At 37.4% G+C, this 15,879-nt stretch overlaps 1 protein-coding gene and 1 non-coding gene across 10 annotated transcripts in view; both read right to left on the reverse strand.

Moving 5' to 3' along the window:
• The window catches only part of ADAM22 (ADAM metallopeptidase domain 22), a 225,743-nt gene that overhangs the window by 11,256 nt on the left and 198,608 nt on the right, over nucleotides 1–15,879 (reverse strand). For 2 of the 9 annotated variants that reach the window (XM_062179299.1, XM_062179298.1), the window contains exons 26-29: nucleotides 12,214–12,231; nucleotides 2,892–2,992; nucleotides 2,523–2,589; nucleotides 226–336 (exon numbers count right to left, since the gene is read on the reverse strand). In XM_062179299.1, coding sequence (XP_062035283.1) covers nucleotides 226–336; nucleotides 2,523–2,589; nucleotides 2,892–2,992; nucleotides 12,214–12,231 — 297 coding nt within the window. Of the gene's footprint in view, nucleotides 1–225; nucleotides 337–1,174; nucleotides 2,355–2,522; nucleotides 2,590–2,891; nucleotides 2,993–5,317; nucleotides 5,513–12,213; nucleotides 12,232–15,879 lie in introns of those variants that run through there. The other 7 variants (XM_062179306.1, XM_062179305.1, XM_062179302.1 and 4 more) reach the window with 5 other exon arrangements.
• LOC133750124 (small nucleolar RNA SNORA40) lies at nucleotides 11,607–11,736 on the reverse strand. The gene has a single exon (XR_009864645.1). It is a non-coding gene; the product is annotated as a small nucleolar RNA SNORA40 (small nucleolar RNA).

Below are 15,879 nucleotides of genomic sequence, written 5' to 3' on the forward strand. Positions count from 1 at the left end.
GCGCAACATGCAAATAAAAAAAAAATGCATTACATGGCGTAGGAGAGCTCTCAGTGTTCTCCAGGATGGAGAGGCAGAGGAGAATTAGCCAGTGCCGGCTGGACCAGGAGCACCTCCGAGCAGACACAGGAGCTCAAAGATCAAATGACCCTGTTCTCAGACAAGGGAGGGACTTGGAAGGAGATTAAGCGGCAGCCCAGAATGAAGGGGCAGGTGGAGACTGACCTGTGATCCAGACTCCCTGTCTGGGGGCTGTCAGAGCCCCCTGGGCTTATGCCTTGGGATGGGACTGTCTGGGCGAGGGAGTGCCCAGGCTCAGGTGCTTGGGGCTCCCTCCTGTAAAAACACAATATATAATACAAAGTCTAAGCCAAAAAAGTTTTTTACATCATGTACAACAGTGAGGAAGATGCAAAAGCTTTGAGTGGAAAACAGTACAGTGAACAAGGCCATTTTATTTTGTTAATCAGCAGAGCATGCATTTGTGGTGCATGCTTTCACTCATGTCCCAGTTTTTGTCCCAGCCTTTTGGGATGATGAGATTCTAAAGGGAATGCTGAAATTTCAGACCTGAAAGACTTTTTATTCTATAAACTATCAGAATCAAAGGTAAGTGTGTGTTCAGTCTGCTGCTCTCAAAGTCTCACAAAATGGTATAAGCATATCAGAAGAAAATGGGATCACTTAAATGGGGAAAGTAGAAAAAAAAAAAAAAAGGCCAACATAATTCTTGATACGCTGTGTGTCAGGGGTCCTTGTAAGAGAACAAGCGTACATGAGAAAGTGTATGTGCGGAGAAGGTGTGTGAGGATGGTGACCAGCTTCACTGCATTAACACGAGTCAGGCAACCCATAACTCAAAGGGAACCTCTCACGGTCTCCCTAGAAGGACCCCGTTATGATGTCTTGTTAAACACTACAACTTAATGATCTCGCAGACAAGATTTCTCAATGGCTATCTATTGCATTGTAATTTTCATCCCCTGGTGTGAGTACAAATTTCACACAGAATTTTTAAAAATACCTAAGTGAATGCCCTAGAAAATACTGTATAAATATTGTTAATATATAAACCAAATATTCTTAGGAATATATGCCTAAACTCATAGATTTAACATATAATTGAATTTTTTGACTTAGTAGTTTTCAAAGCCTTGTTATAGGAAATATTGTTAGAACACTAAACTGTACACAAGGGAAGATCTGAAGAATGTCTTACAGTTTTATCCCTACTTTTAGGAGACAGGCTAAGGAGACTGGACCACGTGACTTCATGCAAAACAAACTAAGTCACATTCCAGGAAGAGTTTATCAACAATGAGCCTTAAAGCATCTCTAGATAAACTCTCCAGATTAGTTCCTTGGGATGGAGTTCTATGATGCCATTCTAGACCATGCAATGGTATCATTTGAATCTATCCGTTCTATGGGGAGGTATCCTCGGGAAACTTAGAAGAGACATTTACAACACAGTACCATTCAGGTGGACAGTCCAAATTTCAGGGCAACGTTATTATTCCTGGACTGAAAAGGGCAGGATATATGATGGAAAAGCTAACGTAAGTTTCTGACAAGTTAGCCAACAACGCCTGCTATTCAGACTGCTTAGGTATTAAGGCATGAAGAAGCAACAGAGATCCTGGGAATAATAACTACCGCTACAGGCAGAAACAGATGATTACATTTAAGTAGGATTAAAAAAAATAGTGGGTGATTTAAAACCAGATGGCAGGGTCAGTCCAGAAGGGTTCCCAGCGTGTGTTTCATTCCGTGCAGGGAAGAACAGGTTTGAGGAAGCTTTGTTTTGCTTGTGCTTGCATTGTGGAGAAACAAACAAAGTGTGTGGTGTTTACTTCATTATAACAAGACTTTAAATACAACTTCCGGTCCCACTCCCTCTAAACACAAAATCATTTGTGGCTATCATTTAAGAACAGACAATGTTGCCTGTAGTGACAATGATTCCGTTAAAGTGCAAGTTTAGGTGGATGCCCTTTTAAATGTCCTTGGAAGGGAGATTTAAAAGGGAGCCTGATTCCACTAGTCTGAGAGAATGCTTAGATGGCAGCCATGAAGACCTGGGGTGGCGGTTTCAGATCGTGAGCAGTCAGTCCCATGCTCTGGTACGTGGGAAGCTCTCCCTGATGCTTCCAGGCTGTGTGGGTACCGGGGAGCGGAAGGGTGACCCTTTGAGATGGCTGGACCCCCAGGTGATGAGAAGAAAGGAATGTTATCAAAATTCCCTTCAAACGGAACCAAGACACCACAATGGCAGGTGACTGGAGCAAAACCCCACAGCGAGGGTGAGACCCCACTGTCAGTGAATATTGGTATGGGCACAGTTGCGGAGATGCCTATGTAAAAGAGAAAAGCCATGGTTAATTCTTAAAGGGCAAAAAAGAAATCGAAAAGACAAAACCAAGACCAAAGGCATGGTTTACAGTTCTTTGTCTGGTTAATTAACATCTGACACTAAGTGCACAGACCCTGGTGGGCCCTTTTCCAGAGAGGCCGGGACTTACTCAGTTGAGTTAGACCGAGGTCTAAATCTTTTGCCTCTGATTTTCTTTCTGTTGCCTCCCAGGTTACCTGAAAGAGATGGTTCATAACTAGATTTCCATATGAATAAATAATTGTCCTAGGTCCAATTATATGGTGTTTTAAGTGGATATAATGCACAACCAGCCCAACATGGCGCTTTACCCAATCCTATCATTTCCCACCCAAGCAAAAAGAACTGAAATCTCATCTAAATATTCTCTTCATAGAAGAGTTTCTTCTTTTTGGAGAAGAGCTTACAGGAGAGACCAGGTCTTCATTACTAGGGACTACGGAATGGGAATGCAGAATTTGAATGTGTGGACAAAGGGATTCAGAATGCTGCCTGATACCTTGCCAAGAGTTACTTCGAGGTCGTCCATTTTCACAGATGTCTGAAATATGTTTTGTGTCTGGAATCCTTTCACTCCATGAGTGAGAGAGCCCATTGGACCTGAAATTGAAAATATTTGTATGTTGTTCAAAAAGGTAAGCAAATGTTCTGAAATCAGTAAGCAAAAGTTGTATTCATTACTGTGCATTGAATAAAACACATCGAGAAAGAAAACAGTCTGAAATGAAAGAATGAAGAGAACATGAAAGTCTTCATGAAGAAGGCAGAATTACACAACATTCAATTTAAGAAAAGTCAAATACAATGGAACCCCATTACAACAGTCTACAAATGAAAAGCATCAGGCCACTGTGCAAGCCAATTCACACTCCCCAGGACACAGCAATTACAAATAGCAAATGCACCATACATTTTGGTCACATCAACCACAACAGCAGTTATAATGGGGTCCCACCATAGATGTTTCTTAATTGTAAAGCAATGATTTCCATTCCAATTTTATGAGAACATGGACTTCCAAGAGATTACATGAAGATTTTGATCAACTGAAGCTAAGTAACCTTTATTAAAGTAATACTTAGGTTTTCTGAAACAACAAAATCCTCTGAGGATTGGCATTTTGATCCACAAATATGGTCCAAAAAAGGACAAGAGGTGTTCATTAGTTGTCCAATAACTGAACTCAGATGTCTGTCATGGAAGGTCTCTCACAAAGCCCATGTGCCATTAAACCCTTCTGCTATTTGGGTCCTACCATCTTTTATATGAATCATCTATAAGAAGCAAAACATACACACCTACCTTGTACTACAGAGGTAAAGCCAAACTACACATACTAAGGAGAAGTCTACTTACAAATATCAAAAGTATATTTTTAACTGCTTAAAAATTATAACTCATTGAGTGTTTTCCTATAATCTGAGAATGATTCAACTGGATAATTTAAACTTTTCTTTAAGGTACTTTAGAAGATGACACTAAAATATCTTTTCCACATTGCTAATTGCTATTAATGTTTATTTTTAAAGATACTGTACAGATGAGTGAAAATATGGAACTTAGCACAATTACTATATATTAATTCTCCAGGCTGAAACGTTTTGACATCATTTGCTACCTACAGAATGATTTCTTTTTGAACAAAAGGACAACAGAAATACTGCTGGAAACCATTGATTTTTCTACTTTTTAACTATGTCATTTAATATCTAATATTTGACCAAGAAAAATTCGTATCATTAGAGAATGCAAATAGATCACAAGTCATCTTCTCTTAACCAGCAAGCCTGCAATAATTAAAAGTACACTGTTTTAAAAAACATTGTTCTCTAAAACTGTACTCCTTGACTCCAAACTATTAGTTCTATACTTGCTTTAAGGTATATTATTCAAGCAGAAATGATTTTCCATGTTTCATAAAGTTCTGCATAAAGCAGATTCCCAGATTTCACTAAATCCTTCTCTCCTCCTTCCAGGTCACTGTTTATAAAGACTGAGTGCCATGGCAGAATTTTCACAGATGGTTCACTTGATCTAGAACTCTCAAAGAGATCATGTTTCCTCTCAATAGACTAGCAATTTTCCTTTCACTGTACAAGGTATCTAATGTGCTGAAAATCAGGTGTGGGGTTTCTATCTAAAACTTCTTCCTATCTATTACACCTGTATTGGCATCTTTAAAGAAATTCTTCCACAAGAACATATTAGCTTCCTTCACTGTGAATATAAGCCTTTGTCCCTGAAACACTACAATTGTTTATTTCTTCTACCCATTTATTTTACTGATTATAAAGCATACAGGATTTCAAATGGCATCCTACACCTTCAAATGCTAGAACAAGAATACATCATCACTCTTTGGGGCATATAAACAGTATGTTCATCCCAGTTGCACTATTATAAAACCCAGGCAAATACTAAGCATACTTAAATTAATTTGTCAACTAAAATGTAAGTTATAAAGTCTACAAATAATCATTCCATTAAAAAGGCAAAAATCATAATATTCAAATACATGATTCACAGAAAAGCAATCTTTGTTTCACAGCAAGCTTAGTTTTGATATATATATATATATATAAAATTAAAAATATTCAATGCAGCACTTATATTACCAACTTATGTTAACAACCACTTTTATTGAAGCATGACAGTAACCTTTTTCTTTGACTACCAAACATGACATAAAGCTCACCATTTAAAATATTATTATATATTATATACAGTTTCTTAAGCCATATAAAAGCAAGACTGAAAAACCCTGGGGTTTCTACATCGATTTAGGGTGACTGATTGATTGTTTCCATTTTGTGGCCTGATTTGTTTAACAAGTGGTTCTGAGCATATGGCATTTTGCAGTGGAGTAATCAAAGAACAAAGGATACCAGTTCTTAACATTCAAGAAAGAAGAAGAAGTAATCAAACCTGCTGCAAAATAATGAAATGTTCTGACTAATGGAATAATGTGTGATGGAACAGGTAGAAATCTGAAAATGCGACAGAAAAGCAGACCTCTTCTTAGAACTAGATGCTGAGTTTGTGCTGACTCCAGGAGGAATGTCGCTATAAAAAGAGTCACCATCTCCAGGCTTTTTTACATAATCTCCCTGGGGTAACTGTCTAAGGCATAATAAACATTTCAGAGTCAGAAAACAAGACACACACATGAACACAGACATATACAAATATTATTTCAGGAAAAAGAGAGGTCGGGATAATGATCTACATGAATCAAATCTATAACAACACATGACATTATTAATAAATGTGACAAGTTAAAGTCATTCTATCTGTAGAGATCAGAACTGCAATCATTGACGTCTTTTTAGTTTGGATGAGAGAAGTCTTTCTCGGGGGAAGATATGGAAAGATGAGTTTTTCCACTGTAACTTCATCATACTTAAAGACATGTTAACTGCAGTTTTGCCCTTTATTTAAAAAAAAAAAAAAAAACTGCTATTGCAGGAGATGTGTGAGGACAGGTAAGACCTTGCCCAAAGCACCCTTGTTTTCTCACGGTGGTCAGTAAAATACTCATGATTTTCCAACACCATATGGTGTGACCTTGATTGGTCTTATAAGATCTGATTGATTTGTATGCTATCCTACATTTTAATCAAATAATTCCATATCAGAGCCTGGTGTTCCATTTTGAGCTTCCCTGCTTATTCAACATAAATACAAGAATCAAAAAGGCAATTTTATAAATGTATGTGAGAGAAGATAATTTAGCAAGAGGGTGGAAAGGTTGAAAAAAATAATTTTTGTGAAGACTGTGTAAGGATCTTGACAGGTGGACGGCAGGTGACCTCACTTCTCTGACTCCACTGTACCGGGAGTGGGCATTGTTACCGACTCCCTCATCTAATTGGAACAAATGTTTATGATTTCTCCTAGAGGAATCATGTAGAAACTTTTAGAGAGGGCTCCCCCCCACCCTCTTCAGCCCTTGGGCAGTGGCTAATTTGATCACGTGCCAATGCGTGGTCCACAAACAGCCAACTGCATCTAAAGTCGGATTCATTCCATTCAGCGCTCTTGTTGAGGGGCCACAGACCAGGGCTGGACTGAGAATTCTAAACAGAGCCCAAACTTCCTGACTCCTTTCCCTTTCCAGTTTCTCCTTAGTTACCAGGATAATCGTGTTAGTTGTTGATGCTAATTTTTTTCTCAAAAATGACACTTTCATGTATTTTCTTTCTTATATTTAGTCCTGTCTTATTGTAAATAATTGGCCATTTGTTCTTCTGAGTGACTGAATATCTTCTCATGCTATTCCAAAGCTATGTATTCCTCTGTCTCTCCATCTCTGAAGATTCCCAATGGATATGAAGCAGATATTTGAATTTGTGATATTTAATCTACTTCCTCCTGCAATTTAACTAAAGAAAGTAGAATCTCTCTGTTTTGATGGATGAGACTAATTCTACTTGTAATTCTTTGATACAGATTCTCCCAAAATATGTTTTAAATCTGTAGGTGACTTCAGTTCACAATAGTTATCCTTTCTTTTTCCCAGCATCATATGAAACACTAATTTTAAAGGAAAAATAATACCAACCATGTATTTACAGTGTTAACATGCAACATATGATACTGTCTTCTGATGCAGGAGATCTCTGATCTCTGGAATCTTTTATTTCCTGTTGTATTTTGTATCAGTAAAATACTCCATCCATGCTTGAGGAAAAGGTTCTCAATAAAATCAGAGTTCTATATTTTGCCTTGAAGAGCAAACTTGCTTGTAATATCAGATTAATATTTATAAAAGAATACCACAGAATGTCTCATCAGCATTACTTTTCCAAAAATGATCTTTAGGGTTAACAAATCCTTTTTGCTGCTATTACCATTAACAGTGGTCTTTATAAGTCTCTCCAAATTCACATGAAATAAAGACAAGCTATTACATGAGAGCTCTGAATTACATTTCATCTTTCCCTTATCCTATCCCTAACTGACATCCTCTTAACGTGGTTCAGGAATTCAGGTATTTGCCTGGCATGTAGCAAGGTTCACTAAGCTCATTCTGCAGGTGGAAATGGGCTGCCTCTCATACAGATGGGGTCCGGACTTGCTCAGCTTTTTTACTGAGCATGTTTTTACCAAGATTTCAATGGAGCTTCCCTTCAATCCCATGGTCATACTTAACACAGGGCACAAACATCCCCAGTGCTAACCACATAATTGAGGGTTTCTGTCAAGGAGCTGGAGGGGAATTCTGTATCAATGCACATCTGGGATGCCACCTCATTTTTGTCACCCTGGGCAGTTCAGATTCCTATTTATCTGCAATGCAAAGTCTCCAACACACAGAAATTCCTCCTTTATATTGCCTTTAAAACACTGAAAGAAATGCACATAACTTTGTTTGCACAGTAAATGTCTATGATAGAAAAATAAATGTCGTTAAGGCTCTTAAAGATAACATCTAATGGCTTTCATTGTCTAGATTTACCCTTCATACAACGTTCATTACATACTATAACTAAGCTACTGCTTCTCCCATTAGTGAGGATAGAGAACATCAGGTCCTTGTGATCTATAAAATAGCACATCATTTGTGATGCAAGATCTTAAAGGACCACCTAGATGATTCCTTCAGAAGCTTTTAACTGAACTTCACTTCTTTTTCAAGTCCTCGATTATCTTTATGGTTTTCTAAATGTTGAGTGTTTTTCATGTCTCCTCAAATTGTGAAATGTGAAGGTGATTGCTATGCTAGGTGGTGTGACCAGGACTAAGTTTTATAATGAGAAAATTACTTTATATCTCTCATATTATATGCAGATATTTTAGACCTGTGCATTATTTTTATTAAAAAATAATCAAAATAAAATTAATGCTTATGTAACCAAGTTCTTTCTTCTCAAAAAGGATCCCTTCCTACATTACTGAAAGGTTTCTTCCCTGTCAGCCCTTGGCATTTCACTCTGATTTGCACTGATGCATTGAGGCTGCTTCCCAGGCTCTAAGATAAGGATCAACCCAGTTAACTTAATGACTATAGCCAAATACAATGATTTCTCCTCAGGTCTGGGATGACTGTGTTTATTGGTTATTTGTTCTTTTTTTTTTCTTCAGAAGACAAAGTCAATCCAACTTTTGACATTTTTGTAATTATAAATCATCTAATTATTGTGTGAAATTTGAACATTAAGTAAGACTGTCTCCTGGATCACCCCAAAAGACTATAGGCAAATGGCTGCTCCTGTTATAGAGAGGAGTCTGAGCTTTCCTGCAAGCATCCAATGAACTAATGTAGTATTTATTTTTATAGTATTTGTCTTAATAATGCACATGCATACTGAAAATGAGGGAAAGAAAAATATTTCACCAAGTCTTGTCTTTAATACTGACACAAGCTTTTCTTCAACACTTGGTTGAAGTCTTGGCTGACTCTTATTGGAATTGTTACTTTAATGTTTTAAGAGCTATTATATGAGGTGTACCAAGTCACACTGACAGATGCATGAATATCACTGAAAAAATAATATAAAACAAACTAAGAGAGGTTTCAAAAAAAAAAGTAGGGAGTTTGCAAGCAAAAAAATAAAATGCCTAATAACAGGTGAGAGAGAAAAGATGTGGGCTGGGACCTAATTATTCTATCTCTCCTTAATCATAACAATGTACATTCATTTCAGACAAAGGAAAAGAATACAATTTCAGCTGAATATGGATGGCTTATATTTCTCAGTTCAATGAAGATGTCTTACTCCATTGTTGTTTGCAAACCTGCCTGAAAACTGAAACACTTTCAATCCTTATTGCAAACAATACAGCTTCTAGGTCCTAAAGTGACAATGCTATAAAATCAACAAACAAAAAAATCAATGAAGAAGTTGTGGAAGTTTCCTTTCCTGAAGATTTTAAACAAAAGACAGATCTCCCCTTCCAGTCACCTGATGTGTAAGGCTTCTCCTGGCTTCATGGTTCCATGGCTGTATTCTTCATGAGAGGACAGTGGGAGATTTAAAGTGACACTGTTTAAATGTGGGGTTCTATCTACAGTATGGCCCAGAATAGGGCCCCCACTTATTTATTAAGCAAAAAAAGACAAAATGGGTTTGCTTCTTGTCTTTCTGTCAAAGTTCCAAGTAAACTTTTTAATATACTAAAAACCTTGAGGACACACGCTCAGGAGGAAAAGTCTACCAGGCTTTCAGATTCACTCACGGAGTTACTTGCTTGCCCTCTCCAGTAATCTTAAAGTTATGCCCAGTCTGACATTTCTGAGCCACTACAACATTGATAAGCATCTGACGACTGGCGACATATGCAATGTCTTGCACTTAGTGTCAATGCAAAACTTCACATTCAGCAATGCTTCCGCAGCTCATCAAGCAGGTGTGGGTCTCCCTCATGCTGATGCCTGCTTCTTTCCCCTTGGGAACCATCATATCCACCTCTTCCACTAGCAGATCAGAGAAACACAAAGGCTTCAGAGACCACACACTAAGAACTTCCCTTCCCTAATGCTTGACAGATTATAGAGAGCTTTATTTGGTTTTAGCGTTAAAAAAGTTTAAGTGACTTTCCAACATCACATACTAGCAGATTTCTAACTGCTTCTCAATAAATTTTCCCATTATAGAAGTCAATGGAAAATTTAATTTAAAGACAATTAACATTCAAAATTCTTAATTCTATTTCTTGGCATCCATTAGAACTGGGCAGATTTTCATTCAAATACTTTCAGATAGTTATTTAAGATGGAAAAATTTCTTAATGCATGCTTTGTTGGCCTTACTGCTTTCTGTATAATAACAGATATTCCCAAATAGGAAAGCCTTTCAGAAGATATTTCTGCATTCACAACCTTTTTATATAAAGTCTGTTCTTTGGTACTCCTCTATTTTGAGAATAATATACAAACCTAATATTTATTAGTTATTGATAAGGGCCAAAAAAGGGGGTATTGTTGAAACATATCAAAATATACAAAACAAAGATCCACAAAGGATATGACAATTCTCAAAATATAGACAATTCCAAAAGAGGAGCCAGAGTGATGAAATGATGACTCAGTAACACCAGGAGACAAGTCTATCAGGCACATAGTTGGGATTCTTAGTGTGAAATCACTCTTAATTATCATTATACATATATTTTGTTAGATAAGAAACTGGTGCACACTTTAAAATTATCATTTGTGTATAGTATGTGAGAACATGTCTTAGAGCACTGTGTTAGCTTTGCTTATGTTTGAAACATTTAACTTTCCTTTTTGTACGTTCAGCAATATTAAGTTACATTATAGCCTTAGTGTCAATGGACATGGAGAGGAATGGCCAGTTTTTCATCTTACTCCCTAATGGGATTTTCCCCTGAAAAAAGCCACCAAACTTAAGCTTCCAATATGACTAATGAACTTCTACACAGCTGAAAGCCCAAGTGGTTTCTATTCTACTAAAAAGCATTTTTGGAACTAAGAGTAAGTAATTCACAAAGAAATTCATTTACTCCTAAAATTTAGTTCATTTTGTCTGCTTTACTTTTTTACAATAGTGATGAGTTTGTTATTGCAGGGTAAGGTCAATATTATCTAATATCTATGCAAAATGGCTAGGATTTCAACTGTTACCCTCTGGGCATCATATATCTATAGAAATTTTATAGATACTTATGGCTCAGGCCTTATAGGGATTTTAAATGACAACACAGAGTGAAATAGATGAATAAGGATTAAAATCTTGACTTATTATAAGAATTAAAGTTGTGGTGGGGCCTGAAAGACTATAGCTGCATTTATTTTACCTTATTCCTGACCTGCCATGGTATGCAATGGAACAGAAGGAATCTGCTTAAACACTTGAGTAGAGAACTAAATGCCCTATGATGTGCATGATCTGGTCTGGGTTCCTGTTTTTCCAGGGTAGTATTTTTAATTCAGTTTGGCAATAGCTAATAGCATTTATAACGTTTTAAATGCAAAAAGCAAACACTGTACTACAATGTTATGTGCTAATTTAGATTTCGATAAAATAGATAAATCTTACAGACAACATGAATGCTCTGCAGCTCCTTATAAGCTGTTGGCAAACCACAGACTTCAAGGTCATGCTGCATAGACTGCCTGACTTTATGGGCATTCTGACTTTAAAAATAAATAAACAGTAGGAGATTCCAAGTATACAAATTCTTTCTTTTACTACCTGTGTACTTCATCAGTACTAAAAATATTTTCTTTTAATTTTTTTCTTTTTTTCATCCTATTCCTGCTTCTACGTATCAAAACTCATACTGATCAATGAGTTCTGGCCTACAAAAGAAGGTTTATTTTTTGCACCTGTATGTCAAAATACTTTGCTACATGGAGATAAAAAGGTTCAACAAGTGCCAGAAGTTCCCCTGATAGCAACACTGTGCCTAAATATTGTCATTTATAAATTGAAGTTGCTAATAGCAAAAGATAAAAATAAATACCTCAGAAAATACTAAACAATTAGAATGTTATGAAAATAAAGTTAATAAACTAATGCAAGCCAATGTGACATCTTAACACTGAGGAAGTCTGCTCTAGATGTTAAAAAAAAAGACAACTTCTATGAGTATTACTATAAAAATACCAGAAGAACCTTAGCTAACAGTAGTATTGTTGGATGAAAGAACCATTAAAATGAAATAATGACATCTATTTTAAGTTAATACAGTTCACATTAGTAAATTATTTCAAAATAATGAAAAATCAAGATTAATATTTGAACATTATAACATAAAAACAGTGAATTTGATTTATAATTGCACGTATGAATTCCAACAAGGCTAACAGGAGTTGAACCTTTCAATTCTATGTTCAGATTACTCTTATCACATACCTCTGTTCTCGATAGTTTCTTTTCATGACAAGAAGAGAAGGGGAAGAAAACAAAAGAATTAGTTATCTCTGGAAAAGCTGAAGAGGGAGCAGTAAATATAAAAGCTCTAGCATTCTTTGGAAGATCTTCCCTAGAGACTCAGAACTGCAGAATTAAAACAGGGAACACACATATAGAACTTTCATCTTTGGGACAGATGACACCCAAAGATCTGTGACAATACTGTCACATAACTATTTTAAAGGCATAAATAAGCTGCAGTTGTTCAAGAGCAACTGCTTTCTTATCATTAATTGTGCTGTACTAAATATTACTAATGTTCAAAGGTCAACCTTATTTCAAATACAGGCTTTCAGATGTATGTACTGATTTAAATAATGAAACTAATAAATGAAGTCACATAAAAATTAACTACATTTTCATAGAAACAAAATCATAATTCATTCCTATTGGAATATATACCCCAAACTATAGCTATTCCTAAGAACTTCAAATAAGAGAACATTTCATTGTTCATGAACAGTAAGGGTGAGCTAACCTGCAGCTGTTAGGTGCTGTTAGGTGCCTCCTAGGACATTCTGCTTACTCACTGCAAACACCTGTTCTGTGTTTAGTTCCTTGACCACAAGCTAAAGTAAGCTTACGTGAGTTTCAGAATGAACTGATCTAAAGGGTTTGCTGGTGTAGCGCAAGTGGCTTTTTCCAAGAGAATCATTAGCTTCCTATGTGGACATAATTTTATGTGCATTCTTGGAAGACATGCTAGAAAGGTCAAATAATCGAGTATTGCTAGATTCTTTCCTCTAAGGTCAAGGATAATGCTTCTAGATGAACTTCATCTGCCAACCTATTCCATCTACTCTTTAAGTGTTATGTTTAATAATGGGCACATAGGGTAAAAATGTCAACATGTCGATACTTTTCATTTCATATAAAATCAGATGAGGTGAAAATAAGGCTAGCATCTTTGAGTCAATATTTTCTATTCTATATTCCTTCAATCTAATGACCTGAACTGTACAGTTCTAAATGAGCACTCTTCACTTCTAGTCCTGGTGGGCCTTACCCCAAGGCTTGGAGAAGAGGGAGAGAGCTTAACTGGAGGCACTAACCAGAAAATGAGTTCTCAGATCCTGAATATGCTTTTGAATTGCAAGTGAAATGTGTGAAACACCACATTCATGAGTCTATTAAAATGTGCATGCTTTCATCCTATGTTTAAATATTCTGAATAAGAAACGTTAACACTTTAATCATTCAGATTCAAATAATTTATGAAGAGGAGCCGGCACTGTGAACAAGACTTGTCTTTTTCCCTAATCCATCTGCAAAGTGCACATATTCTCAAGTGAAAACAGTAAGGCCTCAACAGGACTTCAGAAATCAAGAAATCACGCTTTTAACTCTAATCTTGAAAACAGATGCAATTTCAGGAGCAACAGGAGCAGGTGTGTGGGTTTCATACTTTCTGAAAGGGCAGATTTTCCAAGATTACAAAAATGAAATGTGCTTGCAGCAGGAGGCAGGAAGTCACAGCCAGCTTTCCTCTCCATTTTCACGTGACCAAACAAAACCACTGAGCTACTTCGAAACGGCAATGCTCACTACCAGATACACATGAGGCAGGCCAAGTAAACAGGCTGACCTGCCTGTGGAGCGGGTCAAACGGTGCACAGAGAAGCCTTCCTTTCAGATGGGTAATTTCCTAAGCCTCAACGTTGGGCTGAAGTAAGACTGTTAGTGTGCACTGTACCTCAAAACCTCCCACCAAAGAGGCCCACAGGGATCTGCGTGGGTGTGAGCATGGACCATCACGTAGGACAGGGCTAGGGCTCATTTCCTAGCGCACAGCTCTCCACTGTGCCGAGCCATGTCAGCCATGCTATGCCAATCCTCACCACGGCCATCTGCCACCTACCACAGTCCCCAGAAGGCTTTCTGTGCTTCAAGAATGCACTGTGGCAATAAACGAACTGCTCTTTCTTTTCAAAGACACTAATGTCAGGGTTTATATGCAAATGCCATGTGCATTTTTAAGTTTCCTTTCACCATACAGAAATGATTAAGAAGATATGAGCAGATGCTTCAAACAGTTCTTGGAAAATGGAATTAAAAGATAAGTTTATTTTGGAGCAAACAAGTTTTGAGATCCACGCAGGATTTTCACAGCACAGAGTCTCCATGAACTTTATAAAGACCCTTCATACATTAACTCACAAAACAAAGGTGAGCCAAAGGAAGGGTTCTGGATAATTTGAAAGTCTAAAATACTCTAATTCCCAAAATTGCTAGTGACCTTAGTTTGATTCATGAGGAAAAATATGCTATCAAATGGGATAAAATTCTCAGAGTGCAGAGCAGAAGTTGCGGGCTTCTAAAATGAGAAAAACCCTGGGCCTGTGGATTACAACTCCCTCATCAGATCAGCAGAAATGATTTTTAGCTGAAGTAAAGTGAAGTGAAGTCTCCCCATATTGAAGATTTAACTTATTTAACCTAAATCATCTACTTAAATATTAAGGACAGTTTTTACATCATTAGATAAAAGTTCTTAAAATGAAGATTGACCATGCTAAATATAAAAATAGGGTTGGAAGGTGTCAAGGTATTTACTTAGCAAAATGTTTAAGAGTATCAAATATTATTCAAAAGTTGGATGACTCACAACTTGTTAAGAGTTATATGTATAACCAAAACAGCTGAAAGTTGAACTCAGAAGCTTACGAAAGAAGTTAGGCTTTTCAAATTTGTAACCTGGGATTGAAATGTTTTTAATATTTATTTACGAAGTAGAGAGACACAGAGAGGGAGACAGAGAGAAAGAGTTCCCATCTGCTGGTTCATTTCCCAAATGCCTGGAATGGCAAAGGGGAGGCTGGGAGCCAGGAACTAAATCCAGGTCTCCCACGTGGGTGTCAGAAGCCCAATTACTTGAGCCATCACTGCCAGCTCCCAAGGTCTACTTTAGCAGGAAGCTGGAGTCAGGAGCTGTAGCTGGGAATTGAACCAGGCACTACAATATGGAATGCAGGTATCTTTAACTGCAAGCTCAAATGCCCACTCCTGAATTTTATTTTATTTTTAAAGATGTGTTTATTTATTTGAAGGGAAGAATGATGGAGGGAGATAGACAGAGATCTTCCATCTAACAGGTTCACTGCTCAAATGCCCACAACAGCTGGGGCTGGTCCAGGCAGAAGTCAGGAGCCAGGAACTCCATCTGGGTCTCCCACAGGGGTGGCAAGGATTCCCATACATGGGCCATTGCCTGCTGCCTCCTGGGTACATTAGCAGGAAGCTGTATCAGAAGTGGAAGAGCCAGGATCTGAACCACCCTCCAATCTCCAATCGGAAAGACCACAACACCCAGCCCAGAATTTCAATGAATCTCACAACAGTCTTTTCTTCACATAATGGACAAAGAATGCCTCCTTCATAGTGGTTATGAAGACAAAGAGGTTTTGCCTTATGATGCAGATCTTGCTGTGAACGTGGCTAGCACAGCACGAAGAGATCTGCTTGACTGTCTTGCTCTCATCTGGGGGCACTGGTTCAAGAGAAGCTCTGGCACTAAAGAGCAAACCAAACTAGCCTTTGTGGAAGACATAATTTATTCAGATTCCTTTTAATCCATGTCAGTGCCTTAAACAATATTCGATACTTGCA

The sequence above is a fragment of the Lepus europaeus genome, chromosome 20 (assembly GCF_033115175.1).
Source record: "Lepus europaeus isolate LE1 chromosome 20, mLepTim1.pri, whole genome shotgun sequence".
Lineage (NCBI taxonomy): Eukaryota > Metazoa > Chordata > Mammalia > Lagomorpha > Leporidae > Lepus > Lepus europaeus.